Source organism: Lampetra fluviatilis, chromosome 26, assembly GCF_964198595.1.
Source record: "Lampetra fluviatilis chromosome 26, kcLamFluv1.1, whole genome shotgun sequence".
NCBI lineage: Eukaryota > Metazoa > Chordata > Hyperoartia > Petromyzontiformes > Petromyzontidae > Lampetra > Lampetra fluviatilis.
This window is the reverse complement of record NC_136300.1, coordinates 9,181,751-9,200,517: the sequence shown is the minus strand read 5'-3', so window position 1 is coordinate 9,200,517 and position 18,767 is coordinate 9,181,751. Positions and strand designations below refer to the sequence as shown.

General features: G+C 47.8%; 2 protein-coding genes across 5 annotated transcripts in view; both read right to left on the bottom strand.

Annotated features, from left to right (window-relative positions):
* Positions 1-5,565, bottom strand: part of XRN1 (5'-3' exoribonuclease 1) — a 39,864-nt gene extending 34,299 nt beyond the window's left edge. For both annotated transcript variants that reach the window (XM_078868691.1, XM_078868692.1), the window contains exons 1-5: positions 5,323-5,565; positions 3,136-3,267; positions 2,202-2,302; positions 1,338-1,435; positions 97-206 (exon numbers count right to left, since the gene is read on the bottom strand). In XM_078868691.1, the coding sequence (XP_078724817.1) occupies positions 97-206; positions 1,338-1,435; positions 2,202-2,302; positions 3,136-3,267; positions 5,323-5,397 (516 nt within the window). In that variant the 5' untranslated portion in view covers positions 5,398-5,565. The remainder of the gene's footprint in view (positions 1-96; positions 207-1,337; positions 1,436-2,201; positions 2,303-3,135; positions 3,268-5,322) is intronic.
* A 778-nt stretch (positions 5,566-6,343) lies between these two features.
* LOC144942188 (chemerin-like receptor 2) lies at positions 6,344-18,422 on the bottom strand. Of its 3 annotated transcripts, none has more exons than XM_078868947.1 (3): positions 18,296-18,422; positions 17,991-18,109; positions 6,344-8,751 (listed from the first exon to the last, which is right to left on the bottom strand). In XM_078868947.1, the coding sequence occupies exon 3, from the start codon at positions 8,701-8,703 to the stop codon at positions 7,675-7,677; it is 1,029 nt and encodes a 342-aa protein (XP_078725073.1). In that variant the 5' UTR covers positions 8,704-8,751; positions 17,991-18,109; positions 18,296-18,422; the 3' UTR covers positions 6,344-7,674. The 3 variants fall into 3 exon arrangements, with proteins under 3 accessions (XP_078725073.1, XP_078725076.1, XP_078725075.1); XM_078868950.1 differs by having other exon boundaries at positions 17,991-18,106; positions 18,296-18,382; XM_078868949.1 differs by lacking the exon at positions 18,296-18,422 and having other exon boundaries at positions 17,991-18,153.
* Positions 18,423-18,767: the final 345 nt, after the last annotated feature.

The window sequence follows — 18,767 nt, the reverse complement described above, 5'->3', positions numbered from 1 at the left end:
AAACAGTTACAGATTCTTGACTTTAGGAACTGATTTTGAATACGCTCACCAGTTTACCGGTTATCGCGTAACAACTCTAGTAATGACACGGCATACCTCGTGGCCAGATAAGAACACGGTCACCCCATGCCACAGGCGGTCGGTGTCCAGTTTGTCCGACACGAAGCTCTTGAGGCGCTCTTGCAGCCGCGCCATGAAAAACGTGCCTGAGCAAAGAAGACGTAAACAACAAACAGAACCACCAGCTCACAAAAAACATATGGGAACTGCTCTTATTAATCTGACACAGGTTTTCGCAGTCAATATTACGTGTCATAGATTTTTTTTTTGGGATTAGGCCACGTAATGATCTGGGGACACCAATCTTGAACACATATATTAGGAAGCCAGGTCAAGTGACATGGCTATTCTGATTTCCTGGATTCTGGGCTGAAGGTGCTTGGCGCAGTTTCAAGTGAAATGTCGTATCTAAATGCGACCGCGAGGCCATGGCACCACCCAATGTTTCATTTAAGTGTTTATTTTCTCACACGCGCACATATGCTGAAAATCCTTATGCTCCTTTTTTAAGTTGCTTTGTTAATGTCCAGCTCTCTGACACAGACATCACTCACTCTCCCAACAGTAATGCCATGGCTAGCAGACCCTGATGTTATCATTTAGCTCCGGAACATATTGTCATATCCAATACAATATGATTACCTCGGGTTCCATTGCTATTGTGTTGATGTCATCAATCGACTCGAAGTTCATCTGCTTAAACTGGTGCAATGATTAGGCAGCTTCTCACTCGTCTGTTGTGGGAGCCATATGGCCTACTGGAGGCTCATTGAGCTTCAATAGGTGCGGGATATAACAATGAAAACAACTATATAGCTATATTGTTGGTTCTTTCGGTAAAGTCACGTAGAAGGGAAAAAAATAATAATACTAATATAAAGCGATAACAATTCTCACGACGTTTCGACTGCAACACAAGCAATAATCATCAGGTGTGAAATCCACAGATTCCACAGATTCACACCTGATGATGATTGCTTGTGTTGCAGTCGAAACGTCGTGAGAATTGTTATTGTTTTATATTTGTATTATTTTATTATTTCCCTTCTACGTGACTTTACCGAAAGAACCAATAATATGTATCCCTGCAGTCACGAAAGCTTTAAATCAAAATTAACTATATAGCTCTTAATTTAAATTGGCCAAGCAATACAAATCAACATGAGAAATTGTAAAACTGAAAGTCACCATCATTCCAAGGCCTTGCTCAGTAGTAATTACTTAGTAGTAAAATTAAAAGTACAGTTGAATCTACGAAACCATTCCATTCCTCTCACCTGGTGTAATGCAGTTGGAATCAAATCTTTCCTCAGTGGGGAGAACTTCACCTTTTTCAATTGCTTTTTTTATTTTATCCTCGGCTTCCTTAGCACTTCTGCAAAGCAAAATGCAAGGAAGAGGTCATCAACATTCATGGTAAATAAACAAACCTCACATTCAAACCGAAAACGTACATATCTGCTCATACAGCCAGTTGTGGTTTTTCACTTGAACAAGCACCACCAAATCACTCTGAATGAAAAATCCTGAATTCGAGATGATTCAAGGGTAAGCAGAACCAAGCACTTGGTTTGATTAGACCCTCCGGCATAGTAGGCTAAAGAATGAGCAGCATTAAGCAAAATACAAAGATCAAGTGAGGCTAAGAGCGACAACCCAAACGTAAAGGACCACATGTCTACATTTTACTGGTAGGAACCTCCTGGTAACACCAGCCCACAGGGGATTATTGTGTCCGTCGTGCAGGGAGGGGCTGGGTGAGGAGCGAAGGGTGGGAAGGGGCTGGGTGGGGAGGGGTGGGTGGGGAGGGGCTGGGTGGGGAGCGGAGGGTGGGGAGGGGCTGGATGGGGAGGGTGGGGTTGGGTGGGGGGTGGGAGGGGTGGGGCTGGGTGGGGAGGGGCTGGTCACCCCGTGGTGCCCTTATAAAACTCAACGTTTAACCTACTCACGCCGGCTCGTGCCCACCCTCACAGTTAGGCATATTTGCGGAATACACCACGCCGCCGTAGACCCTGGCGTATTGACCGAGCAACCCAACGTTCCTACCAGCTCCCTCCGCAGGAATGTGTTTTTCTGAATGGAGTATAAACGTTTCTGATCCACTCCCTGCCCTGCCATGCAATAAGCATCAGTGCACACACCTGAAGCGCCGACCACGCTGCTGGTTCATCTTAGCCCTGGGAGCAACTCCGTCCACAGCCATGAAAAACACTTTTCTGGGTTTGATTATTCTGAACAACACCTGCACAAAAAACAACAACAACAACAAATGTATGGGCAATGTGGTAAACATGGCTAGCATGAGCTGCAATGCTATTATCAGCTGTTTAATGCTTGCAAGGCATATTTGGTGTTGTAAACATACCTACAAAGTTCACAAGTGTATTTTGAACAAATGCTAAATCAGCGGTTCCCGACCTTTATGGACCTGCGCACCACTGTCAACCCTAATTCTTTGCGGACCACCACGCAACAATAAATCTGATGTTTTTTTAAAAGAAAAAATGGTATCTGCAAAAGGTCCAAAGAAACACTTCCCATGGCCTTGTCGACTACCACTGGTATTGTTTGTCCATTAAAATTAAATTAAACCTATCAACTGTGTTTTATTAGTGTACAGGCACATACATAAAAATTTAAGAATAATCATCAAGCTGCTTTTTAACCAAAATACCATGTCCATTAATGTTGTTGCGTGGTGAACTTACAGAATGTTCACAAACATAAATGACGCAATCCTACACGGGGGTTCTTCTTCAGAGCAGAAAGAACAATCTGAACACTAACCTACACTTTGCAGAAAGCATTCTACAGTGTGGTACAACCACTATTGAATTCCCCACAGAGTGGTACTTGTTTTATCAACCCCAGCAGTTATGATGGGCTGAGTTAACCACCAACCATGATTTGAACTGGCAAACTTCCGATTGCAAGCCGCTCATTCTTCTGCCAAGACGCACCTGTGTGCGTTAGAATCTACACGAGAACGTTCAAACATCCCAGCAAACAAAAATAACTCGCTGCATGTAGGCATTTGAGCACCCAACCCTGCACCGCTGTGGCCACGGTACGCACCTCAATGTAGTGGAAAATGTCGGAGAAAATCTTCTCCTCGGGGATTCGCAGGTGCACGTCCGTGTCGTCTGGGTGGGAACACGTGTGGATGATCCCGTTCATGTCCAGGTACAGGTTATCGAATTCTGGGATCTGTGAGAAAACGAATTGATTCAGTGAAAAACCGGTATCACAATGTAACACGATGTTTGACTTCAACACACCACATTTACATTACACGTTGCTCAAAATAATCATGAGTGTCGCTGTGAGGGATATAAATGACAACAAAATATGCAATGTCTACTTCACATGTCCGCCTCTCCAAAGAATGTCGTAGACGTCCCATCGGCCGCACGCACGGCCTATTGGGGAGCGCCGTCATTTCAGCCGCATCGATTCAAGTCAAAGCAAACACTTGATCGGTTTCGACATTCAAGTATCTCATCATCAGTGTCAGGCTTTGCTTGAACCAATGCTGGTGAACTGACAGATGTTATCGGTGGAGTGCCCTGCAATTACGATATGGGGTCGTCCCATCCAGTTCGACAGAGAATAACATAAAACAACGCCGCTACTGGTTAAGCGATGTCCGAGACGGTGAAAATTACGCGCCCCCAGAGGATTGTGCAGCTGATGTGTGTGAGAAATGCGTTTATATTGGACGTGGCAAGATGGGTGTGTAGGAGATGCATTGTCCCCCACGTATTTATACAGGACAGCACTTTCTGAATTAAGATGTCATTAAAGTGAGCTTCACTCTCCGGGTGATGTCAGTGTGTGTACAGTGCTGTGTGCGCACTGTGTGGAGAGTGAGTGGGGCGTGAGTGGTGAGAGGTGGGGAGTGAGTGGGGTGTGGTGGGGAGTGTGTGGAGAGTGAGTGGGGAGTGTGTGGAGAGTGAGTGGGGAGTGGTGGGGAGTGAGTGGGGAGTGGTGGGGAGTGAGTGAAGAGTGGTGGGGAGTGAGTGGAGAGTGGTGGGGAGTGAGTGGAGAGTGGTGGGGAGTGAGTGCAGAGTGGTGGGGAGTGGGGAGAGGTGGGGAGTGGAGAATAGTGGGGAGTGAGTGGAGAGTGGTGGGGAGTGAGTGGGGAGTGAGTTGGGTAGTGAGTGGAGAGTGGTGGGGAGTGAGTGGGGAGTGAGTGGGGAGTGGTGGGGAGTGAGTGAAAAGTGAGTGGAGAGTGAGTGCAAAGTGAGTGGGGAGTGAGTGGAGAGTGGTGGGGAGTAGTGGGGAGTGAGTGGAGAGTGAGTGGAGAGTGAGTGGCGGGGAGTGGAGAGAGGTGGGGAGTGAGTGGAGAGTGAGTTGGGAGTGAGTGGAGATTGAGTGGGGAGTGGTGGGGAGTGAGTGGGGAGTGGCGGGGAGTGAGTGGAAAGTGGTGGGGAGTGAGTGGAGAGTGAGTGGGGTGTGGTGGGGAGTGAGTGGGGTGTGGTGGGGAGTGAGTGGGGAGCGGTGGGGAGTGAGTGGAGAGTGGTGGGGAGTGAGTGGAGAGTGGTGGGGAGTGAGTGGAGAGTGAGTGGCGGGGAGTGAGTGGAGAGTGGTGGGGAGTGAATGGAGAGTGGTGGGGAGTGAGTGGAGAGTGGTGGGGAGTGAGTGGAGAGTGAGTGGCGGGGAGTGAGTGGAGAGTGGTGTGGAGTAAGTGGTGAGTGGTGGGGAGTGAGTGGTGAGTGGTGGGGAGTGAGTGGAGAGTGAGTGGGGAGTGGTGGGGAGTGAGTGGAAAGTGAGTGGAGAGTGAGTGGGGAGTGAGTGGAGAGTGGTGGGGAGTGGTGGGGAGTGAGTGGGGTGTGGTGGGGAGTGAGTGGGGAGTGAGTGGGGAGCGGTGGGGAGTGAGTGGAGAGTGGTGGGGAGTGAGTGGAGAGTGAGTGGCGGGGAGTGAGTGGAGAGTGGTGGGGAGTGAGTGGAGAGTGGTGGGGAGTGAGTGGAGAGTGAGTGGCGGGGAGTGAGTGGAGAGTGGTGGGGAGTGAGTAGAGAGTGAGTAGGGAATGAGTGGAGAGTGGAGGGGAGTGAGTGGGGTGTGAGTGGTGGGGAGTGAGTGGTGGTGAGTGAGTGGTGAGTGGTGGTGAGCGATGGGGAGTGGTGGGGAGAGGTGGGGAGTGGAGAATAGTGGGGAGTGAGTGGAGAGTGGTGGGGAGTGGGGAGTGAGTGGTGAGCGATAGTGAGCGAGTGAGCCGAGTCGGAGTGAGGAGTGAACCGAAGTGCGATGCGGGCCCTCACCTGGTGCTCCTTCACAACCTCGCTCAGGCACGGGTACCGCTCGCTCACCCAGCGGTAGAACTTGGGCACCCCCATGACGTCGCCGGCTCTCTCCCCACTCTCTGACACTCTCCCCTCGCGTTCTCCCCTCGCTCTTGTCGCTCTCTCCGCTCTCTCTCCTCTCGCTCTCTTCTTCTATCACCGCCCGCTCTCTCCGTGCCCAGGCCCGAACCTCATGACGCAATCCGCCGCCCGGCCTACGTCACTTCCGTGAATTCCCGCGCGGGGGATTTGACGTCATCGCCGCGGCAAAGGCGTGGCGATGACGTTAAAAGTTAAGATAAACCTGAGGGTGACGTCAAGGGGAAGGGAGTGGAGCCTCGCGATCAACTTGCGCGGGGTTCGTCACGGGGAAGGCGTCACACAGCGCGGTGGGCTGCGTGACGTCACGTCACCGCCGAGTGTTAGACCGCTGCGGCGTGACGTCACGGTGGCCCCGTGACGTCACGCCCGAACTTTCGGGCGTGAGACGGAGGGGAGTGGGGCTAGGGGTGAGGGGGGCTAGGGGGGAGGGGTGAGAAGGGCTAGGGGGGAGGGGTGAGAAGGGCTAGGGGGGAGGGGTGGGCTGGGCTAGGGGGGAGGGGTGGGCTGGGCTAGGGGGGAGGGGTGAGAAGGGCTAGGGGGGAGGGGTGAGAAGGGCTAGGGGGGGAGCGGGGCTAGGGGGGGAGCGGGGCTAGGGGGGAGCAGGGGGAGGTCGGGCTAGGGGGGAGGGGGGGTGGGGCTAGGTGAGAGGGGTGAGAGGGACTAAGTTTCGCAACTTGAACTTGACCGGGTCCGCCCAGCGTGGTAACGGGGCAGCACCTCCCAGGGTGCATCATCGTGAGCCGTGCGGGCTGCTTGTTGGGGGGAGGGTTCAGCGGGGGGTAGAGGGAGAGACGCTGGCGAGAAACGGATGCGAGACGAGACAGCTGCATCGTTTGTTTTTATTTTTATACAATTTCCTCTCGCCGAGTACAAGCCTCGCCACATTCCAACACGTGGCATCAACGACTTCGCGTTGGTCATTTAGAATTGTCACGTGCAACATTGTAGTAGAGTTCTATCATATATTTTTAGTTATGAAGCACCGATTTATAATTGTAAGTTGCGATAGTATTTAGCCGGAAGGATAACACCGAAGTCTATCCCTGCTTAATGGGTGTGGGCAGGTGCTCAAATAAAATTGGCAGATGTTTTACTAAGTGGTGGACATTCCACATTCCTACGCCAAGTGCTAGTCAATCGTACGCCAACCGGTGACTGCGCAATTGTATGCACTTGTCTTTTGAATTGTTCCACAATGTATTCCTATTAAAATGAAGGATCCATTGAGAACTGTGGTGGGGCATCACCCCAATGTTAGAAAAAGGCCCCGTGGAAGGAGATATAACGGAACTGCTTCTAAAATCTGACCTGACCTCTTGTCCACACTAGAGGGCAGCAGTTTCCCATGTGCTCTGCTGCACACAGAGACGTTTATGCCATGAGTCAAACCAATATTTTACTTCTCAGAAATGGCATTTAGCCAATTTGAGTTTTTGTTTCTTACGCATAGATTGGTGACCATTTTGAGACCCTAAACTCGATGCTCTTGAGAAGCCGGTTTAATAAAGTATGGGTGTGCTGCAATCGTGCTCTAAGTCCTTAGCTGTCCAGCCATCTCAGCATGGTACTTACTTTAATTATCTCTGAGATTATAGGCCAAGACATCCTCCCAAAAGGAATTGTAACTCTTCATGCTACAAGGAGCTGCACATGGTACAATCAAAGTGAAGGTATAAATTAAATACGTCATGTGAAACATTGACTTGTGAATATAATACTTTTCTGATTACACAATGTATAACTCTTGGTAGAGACTGCATTACATTTGAATAATACAATGTTATATATATATGTTTAAATTGTGATAAGGTCAAGACAACCCGTGTAATAAAACCAGGAGGACAAAGAGCTCGGGGCTGATGGGACGTTCTGAGACAAAGACCCCCCGTATAGCCTTAGCAGACTAATTGGGGCAAGTGCTGTTAGCGAGTAACCTATGAAGACCGGCACGGTTCTGAGACAACATCAGTGGCACAGACAGCAAGCGGACACGATGGTGGTGGGTACGTCTGGTGACAACAGCGACAGACAGCAGGCGCAGTACGAGCACACATTGTGTATATTCACAAACGCCTTGGAAATGTATCTCGGCATACGGCGCTTTCAGATTTTAGATTGCGCTTAATCCACCAGAGCCATTAATATACACATACATTTGTCCGCAGCTCGCTGAAAGATTCATACTTTGCAGTGGACCGTGTCTCTGTGATTTGAACGGCTGTGCAAAGATCAGCGCCGTTCTGCCTGTGGCATGCTGCAGTCGGTCAGCTGCGTCTCCTCGGGCACATTTGGTATTTTTTCGTAAAAAATGTGCTCAAAATACTGGAGGATAAATGCACTCTTGAACTGCGTCCTGAAGCCCTTCGCCAGGAAGGCATAGAGGATGGGATTCAGGCAGCTGTGAGAGAACGCGAGGCTTATCAGAATTCTCTTTGCCTTGTTTGTCTCATGTGACACGTGCCAATATTTGTTGACATCGTGGAGGATTAACGAACCTTCCACGATGTCAACGAGGAAGTATGGCAGCCAGCACAGGCAAAACACGACCACGATGGCAATGATTAAATTAATGGCCCTTCTGTTGGCAGAGTAAGACACGCGACTCATCTTGAGTACAATGTACAAATAGCAAAAGCTCATAACGGTAATGGGAATGAGAAAGTTAATAACGAAGTTGGCCAAGATAATAGCTGCGTGATCCACGAGGTCATTGTCCTGATAGCAATACACCTGCCCGTTATGTTCCAGGGCTTTGCTGAAAACAAAAGTGGGGATACTCAGCAAAGAAGCAAAAAGCCACACCCCAAAGCAGACTAAAATTGTGTTGTTCATAGTTCTGATCTTTGGGACCCAAGAATGTTGAAGTGCAAGCAGGAAGCGGTCCAGACTTAGAGTCGTAACAAAGTAAATGCTGGCGGTGACATTGACGTAACTGATGAATGGCATGATCTTGCACATGAGATGTCCGTACGGCCAGTGGTAGTCGAGTGCATAATGCACGATCCAAAGTGGCAGGGTCAAAATGAGAATAAAGTCAGCGATGGCCAAATTCATTATCAAAATAGTCGGTATAGATTTCTTAATTTTAAATCCAGTGATGATAATCACCAAGGAGTTTCCTACAAACCCCACAACGAAGATGATCGCCTGTATGATGCAGGTTGCCACAATGATGGCCTTGTCGTATTCCAGGATGGTGATGGGATCGTCCGTCACGTTCTCGTGCGCGTCATCATAAAAATCTTGCGGCACCTCCATGGTCCTCGTCCCGTAGTTCAGCAGTCGCTATTTAGCTGCAGCCTGGATCTATAGAAGCCAGCACAGACAAAACACGACCACCATGGCAATGGTTAAATTAATCAGCCTTTTTTTTAAGACACACGACTCCGATTAGCACGGTTGGCTACGTACGGCGCGAAAGAAGGTCATCATACATACATACATCGTAAGTGCAATGTACAACTACATCATGGGATCTCCTTTGCCAGTACCAAAATATGATAATAGGTTTTTCCCCTTTTTTCTGGCTAAAAAACAGGTGTTAAGATGTTAAAGCACCAAACTGAAACCTTTTACAAGGAATCATGTCTGCATTGACCACAATGCTTGTGGTCAGAATACAAACAAAAAACATCCTCTGATAATATACGCATTGTCCTTAAAACTGATTGGTCCACACCAGAGAGACCAGAGACAGCTTTTGTTTGCATTCTGACCACAAGTATTGTGGTTAATACAGACATGATTCCTTGCAAAAGGTTGCAGTTTGGTGTTTTAACATCTTAACAACTGTTTTGTTGCCAGAAAAAAGGGGAAAATCCTATTATCATACAATGTACAAATCGCTAAATATCAATGGTCATGGGAGTGAGGCGGTTTAGAACGAAGTTAGTCATGATAATTGCGTTGTTGTTGGTGAACGTGAAGAGCAAGATGAATGAGCAGACGATTCTCCTCTGTCTCGTTCCTGTCCCTCTAAGTCACATCGGGCACACTGTCTTCTGCGAGTTGACATTGTCATACGTACATCAGCACCGTGGATTTTGCTTGCTTGAGAAAAAAACACATCCAGAAGGCCATGTGGCCGATGGGATGTTTAAGAAAACACAAGTTACTGCTTTGTTTGTAAGCGGAGTATGTCGTCATTATTCACCTTATTTGTACAGGGGAAAATGTGTTTTGAATCCACTGCTTTATTATAAGTAATCCAAATTATAATTCTTAAAATAGTAGTTTTCCCCTGCTAAAATTACTAGCTTAGCAACAGGTTTTGGGCCATAGGCAGTTTGTAAAGAACAGGCCTCTACCATTCATGGCATAATAATGACAATGCACCTTATTGAGGAATCCCTCACCGAGTCTCAAGACTAATTTTCAGGAGAGTCCTGCATTAATTTGGAAATTCCATCTGTGTTTTAGTGTTTGGTGAGAAAGTGTTTTCCATAATAAACCTTTAAATGAATGACATGGGTACATTTTTATAACATCGTTCAACGTGTATTATTCCGTTGCAGGGTATGACAATGGGAGATGGCCATGTCAACTGAACAAGCTTTCTATTCAGTCAGTTTGATGGGCGCTTTAGGCAGGAGGTGCATCAGCCAGCTGTGTCTGGTCAATACGTCTGGCATTATACGGTGTTTGAAAGACATGTACCCAATTTCAAAGCAGTTTATTTCACGATGGCAACATGTTACAAATACACAAAAAGTTACAATCGGTTTAATGAGTTATCAAGTTTTACTAACCATTTTATAAATGCTCTATGTGCCCTCCACCTGCTGTACGGACAACACCGAGACGATAGTTGAATTCGTCCCAAACGCCTCTCTTTTCACGTTTTCCTCTGAGGTGCGTGGTCGCCCTGTGCTCTTCCCCTTACATAAACAGCCTGTTTCCTACTAGATTTGAAGCTTTCGTGACTGCAAGGATTCATACTCTTGGGTTTTTCGGTAAAGTCACGTAGGCCTGTTTCCTCAAATTGTCGGTACCAATGACGAATGTTCTTTGAAATTGGCGGATCAATGCCAAAACGCCGTTGAAACGCACGCTGCTGAACTGCAGAACGCAAAATGCCTTGTGTTGCGGGGTCACCATCTTGCGAATGACTGAGGCTCGGGGCTGTTCGTGCATTGGGAGAGGCATCTCGCGGTAATCATTTGAAACTCTATGCCCCGCCCTTTCAAGTGGTAAGAGTTCCATTCATGGGCGGTTCGTGGTTGCAGAGATATGGCGATTTCAAATCGGGTCCATCATTTTTAAACACCCTGCATCGCTAGCAAGGGGTCCTCGAATATAGATGGGCTCGAACTGAAAACTGTTTCGAGTTTTCCCAACTGCTGCTGTGCCATATTGCAATGTCTCGTGTGTCTTCCTTCCCAAGGAGACACAACGGGAGCTGTTTCCAGTTTTGCAAGTTTTCCCATGCCATAACAAACACATCCTGCTTCTTTCATCAGCACAGCTTGAAGTTGATCTGTGGGTTGGGTCAAGGATTCTGCCGTGGCGTCGTGAGCACATGTGCACGGTGTGCGCACGGATGACGCTGAGCTGCCTGACACATGTACAGACAAAGATCACCCAAATATCCTTTAACAGACCATTGTGCGAGTAATGTTAGCGAGCACCTAATGAGGCCGGCACGGCACATGAGGGGGTGGGTGACCAGCACCACGCCCGGTCACGTTTGTCTCCCCAGCGGTGATGTGTACACACCAGATATTCATTTAAGACTGGGTCGACCTTGGGATGGCCCAGAACTGGTTAAAATATTAATCACAAATGTAGGCTGAGTGACAATGGAATTTGGGTCGGCAGGTTCGTAGAGCACTGCATGACCGCTACACCACCGCTCCCTACCACGGATGGAAAGATGCACGTGTAGAAACACGCATTGTCAGCACGTGCCTCCTAACCTGAGCTGCCTGATACATGTACAGGTATCAAGAAAGTAACGGAAATCACAAAGGTTGTATTCTATGGTTCTTTCGGTAAAGTCACGTAGATAGAAAAAAATAAAAATAAAGTGATTAAAAATGTCACGACGTTTCGGTCGTCATCAGGAACCTTGTGATATTTTTTTATCACTTTATTTGTATTATTATTTTTTCTATCTACGTGACTTTACCGAAAGAACCATAGAATATGAATTCCTGCAGTCACAAAAGTTTTAAGTCACAAAGGTTGCTCACTAAAGTCAGAATACTGAGAGATTCCAGGTACAATAAGGGTGGGAGGAGTGCCGAGAGGGAACGCCTGTTGAGGCTGCACTAATGATCGTGTTCATGGCAAGATGTGTCAGCGTGAAAGCAACAAAAAGAGTTGATCATTGGCAACTCATATGGAGAACGATGGAACCTTAATTGATGATAGAGATCGACTGTTAAATCCAGTGGTGGAATTTTATGTCGATCCCTATCGCAAAACAAACACAAAATACAACGCATGAATCAGACTCTCCGATAAAACGAGAAGAGGAAACTCGCTCAAGAGGATGTCCACTGGCAGAGGCGAAGTGACGAGGTCGGCTGGTAGGTAGCGGCCCTATGGAGTGTTGCATTGCGGGACCTTGACAGATGGTGATGTGCTTGGAGAGGCCTTCATCCAACAGTGGATCATGGCTCACGATCATGTTCAGGATTTTTACGCTACGGGATACTACAACGTTTACAAATATGTGGAGCAAAGGGTGAACCTGGCGACACGGCTACCGTGACCTCATTCACGAGAAAACGTGCAGTTCATAATGCCAGCAATAGTGTACGCTTAGGGGCTAAACGCCAATGTCGAATTCTGCTGGCCACGAGATGACTTCATATTCTTAGGTTTTTTCGGTAAAGTCACGTAGGTAAAAATGTAAATTTATAAAAGTAAAATAAAAATCGTGATTTTTATTTTATTAATTTCATATTCTTAGGTTTTTTCGGTAAAGTCACATAGGTAAAAAAAATAAATTTATAAAAGTTAAATAAAAATCGTGATTTTTATTTTATTAATTTTAATTTTTTACCTACGTGACTTTTCCGAAAAAACCTAAGAATATGAATCCTTGCAGTCACGAAAGCTTCAAATCTAGAGATGACTTCAGTTTTTTTCTGTTTCTTGATTGAACGGGCGCAAACTACAGTGCTTCACTATACGGACTCACTGCGAGATATACTACTCGGGGACATTTATAACTTCACAATCCACCCGTATACGAATGGGCATTTACTTGAGTTTTGATCAGGGGCGGTTTCTTCATTAGGGCGATTGGGCGACGCACCACCAATGTCATTCAACCACAGAGTCACGCTAGCCGTCACTGTGCCTCTGGATATAGTCCAATCAGCGTCATGCTACGTTCTGTGGAGTACCGCCTCTTTTTGGGCGATTTCCCTCCAGCTGAGAATCGCCCCGAGTGGTCCCATAGACTTACATTCAAAGATGTTTTTTTTCAAACGGGGGCGCTGCAATGCATTCTCTATGGGTTCCGGGAGGGCTCGCCCTAACGTGCTTACGTCATCATACGTGCTTACGTCATCATACGTAAGCACGTTTCATCCAACAATATAATTTGTCGCCACCTAGTGGAATCTTTAATAAAATAAACCTGAGTGGTTTGTTTTAATAGTGAGTATAGAAACAAACAAGATGTATTGTAAGAGTCACTTTATTTTTCATTAATATTAAAGAAGTGAAGTTGCCTTTACATGCTTAAGCTGTTAATGTATCCATTGCATGGGTGGACCTTATCCTTATCAATCATCTAGACATTTGCCCCCCCTGAGAGATTTTGCAGGAGCCGCCACTGGTTTTGATCAAATAACTGAAGCATTCAAAACAATACAGCGATTATAACGTAACACACCATTGCGTATGCTACAAATTACGTGAAAGTTAAAGAAGCCGTGGAGAGAACTCGTTGTTGTTGGGAGCCGATATGAATCCAACACTTACCTCGCAAGCTGCCTGCGGCAATCCCCCAGAGAGAGAGAGAGATCGATTACCCCAGAGGGAAACAACGCGATTTGAGTCGACAATTGACGTCTGAAGAGCGCCACTCACAGCACGCATCGCGACTAATGCTATCGCCAATAAACTGCAACTTGGATCACTATATCTGTGAGATCTTCACTCAAAACTGCTCTAGAGGAGTTGTACACACCTAGCTGCCACTGTTATTCAGAATGGCCTTAAATCAAATGTATCATTCCGGATGACCGCTGCAAAGTATGATCTTGAGTTTTGATTGTGGTGTGCTGATCTTTAAAGGTGGATTGAGAAATGTTTATTCTGCTACTGATGCTCCTGCTGTTATGGAGTGACTCATGCAGCCAGCTATGGCTGCGGGGTTTGGTCGTACATGTTATGTATGTATATCGTTTGTTGTTGGATTTGAATCACAGTTCCTATGATCTCTGTTACATTGTTTTTGTGGCTTTATTTTGGTGATTTTGAGGACGATTTGGTCTGGCCATGTTTGTTTGTTGTAGTGCAGAGTTGGCCTGATAACTTTAATCTACATTGTCTTATGGTTGTTATTGTTTGACTTGCATCCCACTGGGATTTTTGCACACAGCGTTGAAATGCGGTGTTTTTTCTGGAATACTTATCTGTTTTTTCCAGGATTTTTCTTTTGCGTGTAGTCACTTTAAGATGTTTATTGTTCATGTTTTTGTTTTGTTGCGGCTGCACCCGAGTCAATAGCCGCATGGCTCACAGGGTTATCTCCATATATATAAAAGGCAAAGTTGTGATTATGTGTCTGTTCAAAATTTTGAGCGTACTTCCCGACATGCAACTTAAAATTTGCCATGTGGGTACTTTCCAGACTGTACACCATGCAAAATTTTTTTTAAATACACATTTGTGTTTTTTTGGCGGGGGTGGGGGTTCAATAATGCAGAGATTTTTTGCACGGCAAGTGAGATGTGACGTCACATCTGTCACGTGACCCGCGCAAGTGGAAGCGTAACGCGTTGTAGTGTAGCGGGTTGCGCGCTGCGCTACGAACCCGGCGAGCCGAGTTCGATTCCCGCTCACGGCCACCACCGGTGACGATTATTTGAACCGGTCCTGGGCCTCCCCTAGGTCGACTCAGCCTCAAACGAGTAACTGGTGTGGTGCGTGAACATCGCCACTGGGGAGACAAAGGCGGCCGGGCGTGGTGAATCCAAGTCCCGGGCGAAGCCGGGTAGTAAAGCTAGTACCTAATAAATAAAACTGATGACTATCGACGTTATATCAGCTCAGCCGACACGAATTAAAACTCGGATGAAAAAAAAGCCACGTTTAAACTCGCTGTGCTTTTGAGCGGAGATTTAAAACGTTTTCACGCACGGCGGCGTATGGGCTCCTTAAGAGACGGAGAGAGATGGAGAGATTTGTGATCAGTGCAGTGGCTGCCTGCAGGGCTCATGGAATGCGGCTCACAGCGAGAGGCTTGCGTGCCAAGCAAGTCCCACTTGCTTGATCTAGCTGCCGAAGCACGGCATCATGGCTGGAACACAGAAGTCCGACCAGTGGAGGTGGGCTGCAGAGGTTTTGTGGCAACATCTACAACCAGACTGCTTAGAGACCTGGGAATTAAGGGCCAGAGCCAGCGTTCGGCAATCAAAGCTGTATCGGAGGCGGCAGAAGGCAGCAGTCAGTGGCTCTGGATGAAGAGGAAAGACCCCAGCTGGGCCCCAAAGTGAGAGGGCCAGGAGGTATGCAGTCAACAATGCTTGACTCAGGGAGGAGGACGCCCCTGCCATGCATAGTCCCATGGGATGTTGGCTACCAACAACAAGGCAACTCCTATGACTAATTGGGAATGGGACGCAAGCGTAGGATTGATCACCCTGTCGCTGGCCGCCTTTGGGGAGGGTGTATAGTATGAAAGGCCGAAACACCCTAGGAACCAAAGGGTCAGTACTGACGATGCGCTCCCCAAATTTCACCAGGCTCACTGTTCATGAACTCTTGGAAGTGCTTGCACAAAGGATAGTAACATCTCATCCTGTGTTCTTTGGAATCACCAACAGGCTCCATGCAACTCTCTAAAGCAGTGGTTCTTAACCTTAACTGCAGTAATAGGTTTTTACCCTTTCAACTGGTACAAAACTGACACCTTTATACAATGGAGACTAGGCTCGAAGAAAAGCTGTCTCGGGTGTGGACCAATCAACTTCAAGGACAGTGCATAGCATTACCATTATCAGAGTTGTTTCTTTTTGTTTGCATTTTGACTGCTTGTGTTGTGGTTATTGCAAACATGATCCCTTGTATAAAGGTGTCAATTTTGTACCAGTTGAAGGGGTAAAAACCTATTATTATATTTTGCCACTGGTAAAGGAGGTCTCATAGTCTTAACTGCAGTCTTACACCCCTTTGGTTCTCAATCGTAACTTAGTTTTATAATGCTAATAAATACATAGAGGGTTTGATTCAACAAAGTAGTTGTACTGACGTGCCCGCGTTTCGTTTGTGTTTCGACGATTTACCTTCTGACAAAATCTGGCCCCGTCTCGCACCCCCAGAAAGGGCATCTCGCACCCCCAGTTGGTGCGTATATAGCCCAGGTTAACAAGAAGAAGAAGAACCACTGCTCTAAGGCCACCAACACACATCTGCCATGCGGTTGTTCAATGTCCGTCAGCGAACCACTCACCGTCTGCACCACCTGCGACGTTCAGCGACTTTCACGCACCCGGGGGTCATCCGCTTGACCTTCCACCCATTGCGCTACGATCTCTCCCAAACAGCCCTTCGTCAAAAGGTGGCTCTGTGCAAATAAAGCACGACGTTTCACTCGTTGCACTCACTGAGCCCAAAGGCTAGTATCGTCATTGTTGTTATGCATCGGCAGTCCGGTCATTGGACGTTGCCATCACTCGTCTTTAATGATTTGCTCGCCCGCGTGCGCGGAATCTGCGTAAACCACCGCCGTCGCCGTTGCGCTCTGCTCGTCGCCAGCAATTGGCGGCAGCTTCATCGCATGTGTCTGCTCATGTGGGCCTCGCTCTCGCCGCGTTCGGTGGCTCCCTTAAGGAGAAGTTCGCAAACAACACGAGAGGTGAAGGAGGAGGATGGGGGGAGCGTGGGACCGCGGGAGTTGGCGGCTCGAGGAGGAGCTGCGTGCAGGAATGCGAGGAGGAGGCGGTCGTTGCTGCTGCTGCGGCTGCGGTCCCGTGGGCGGGGGTTAGGGTCGAGTTTTCCTCTCGTGTTTATATCCAGTCGAAAACAACAACACCCACACAACAACAACCTCAACAATATTCATCAACGACACTGCCTTAACAATATGTAATAGGCGACGTTTCGGTCAATGACCTTTAATCACAGCGCACAGAGAGAGAGAGGCTGCGAGGGAGGAGAGTCAGGCACACACGGGGCAAGTTTGAAGAACGCCCTTTAGGATCGCGCACACAACAACAACACCACCACCACTAATACCACCACCACCACTAATACCACCACCACACGGAATGGTGGTGCCATAGACAACTCGGACAACCGCTGTGTTGGTGGCAGAGCGGTTGGAACGCAAATACAAGACGCTGCCCTTTGCATGTGTATGCCCCTCCACGTAAAATATAAAACAAAAATTTCCCCGTCACGTATTGTATCGCGTGCGTGTTTATTTTGTAACTTATATTCTCCGCAAGGATGCGAATTATTCTTTTGTGTTGTGTATTTTAGAGTTTGTTGTAGTTGTTGTTGTTGCATCGAACGAGCTTTTACAGTACCAGAAATTAGAAGAGGATATGGACCTCACACCAGACAATAAGCCTCCCTTGACGGCGAAGGTTTACCCAGACCTGACAAAGCTGGAATAATAATCAAAGAGAAGCCGACGTTTCACGAGGACCTGTCTCGTGACAGAGAGAAGCGTCCTTGCCTAGACACATTCTGCGCGGATTCACCAGCAGTGCTTCAAGTGAGCCCGGCTCTGCCGATGAGACACTGAAAGTCGAAACTGCTGAAATTGTGCACTCACAGAAGGTCGTGGGGCTGATGGGCTGTGTAGACTGATAACTTTAATCTAAATTGTCTTATGGTTGTTGTTGTTTGACTTGCATCCCACTGGGATTTTTGCACACAGCGTTGATATACGGTGCTTTTTCTGGAAGGCTTTGCTGTTTTTCATGGATTTTTCTGTTTGCGCATAGTCACTTTAAGATGTTTTCTTGTTCATGTTTTTGTTTGTTGCGGTTGCACCCGATTTAAGAGCCGAATGGCTCACAGGGCTATACCAAATACATGAAACTGAAAACTGAAGTGTACAAAAAATATATATACTTTGTCTATTCTCCGTGGAGGTGGCGTGCTGTCTCGGCTGTTGATGTTGTTGCGTGGAGTAGAGACCGTGGGGTGAGAGAGAGACACACACAGAGAGAGACACACACACAGAGAGACACACACAGAGAGAGAGACACACATAGAGAGACACACAGAGAGAGACACACACAGAGAGAGACACACACAGAGAGACACACACACAGAGAGACACAGAGAGAGAGACACACACACAGAGACACAGAGAGAGAGAGACGCCGTGAGCTCCACTCGGCACCACTCACCACCTCGCTGGTACGCAGAGCGCCGGGTGCGGGGAGCTTCGGCGAGGGACCCGGACTCGAACCCGACTCTCAGAGGTCCGCGGTGGCGTTACGCAACGCCGCTGCTGCTGCTGCAGCTGCTGCAGACAGCAATCGATACGACGAACAGAGTGAGAAGAACGCAGTCCTGTGCTGCAACAGGAGACTCGTGGCGCCAGAGCCGTCAGTGTCACAGCGTGGGCCCCCTGGCTGGGTCGGTATCAACACGAGCGGTGACAAAGTGTGCCATTCCGTGATTCAAACAATAACGCTCAGATGTTACTCACCGTGGTTTACAAGTAGGGTCAGTGCGTGGCTGCAAGGATGGCTGCTGCTGCTGCTGGTGGTGATTCCTGCGCTGCTGTGTGTGTGTGTCTATATAGTCTCTGTGTGTGTCTGGGCTTGTTGTGTGTGTGTATAGTCTGTGTGTGTGTCTGAGCTGCTGTGTGCGTGGCAGCATTCCACAGTGGAATCTTCAAACTCAGTGAGTTTGTGGGGTTTATGAGTGTGTGTGCGTGGACATGTGTGGGCATAACGCTCCTCGTGTATTTACTGTTTGTTTGTGTCTTTGTTTTTTGTGTGTGTGTTTATTGTATAGCTATGTGTACCACCCCGTGGGTGGGTGTTCATGCGATGCATGCACGCTGCTCGTGTGTGACAGGACGGTGTTTACGTCTGCGGCATACGGCCCAGAGTTAATGAACGTGAACATCTGGCTTAGCACTCGAGTTGCATTAGCACACACACACCACCACCACC

Coding starts and splice junctions, on each gene's coding strand:
- LOC144942188 (XM_078868947.1), bottom strand. CDS start 8,703: ATGGAGGTGCCGCAAGATTTTTATGATGACGCGCACGAGAACGTGACG.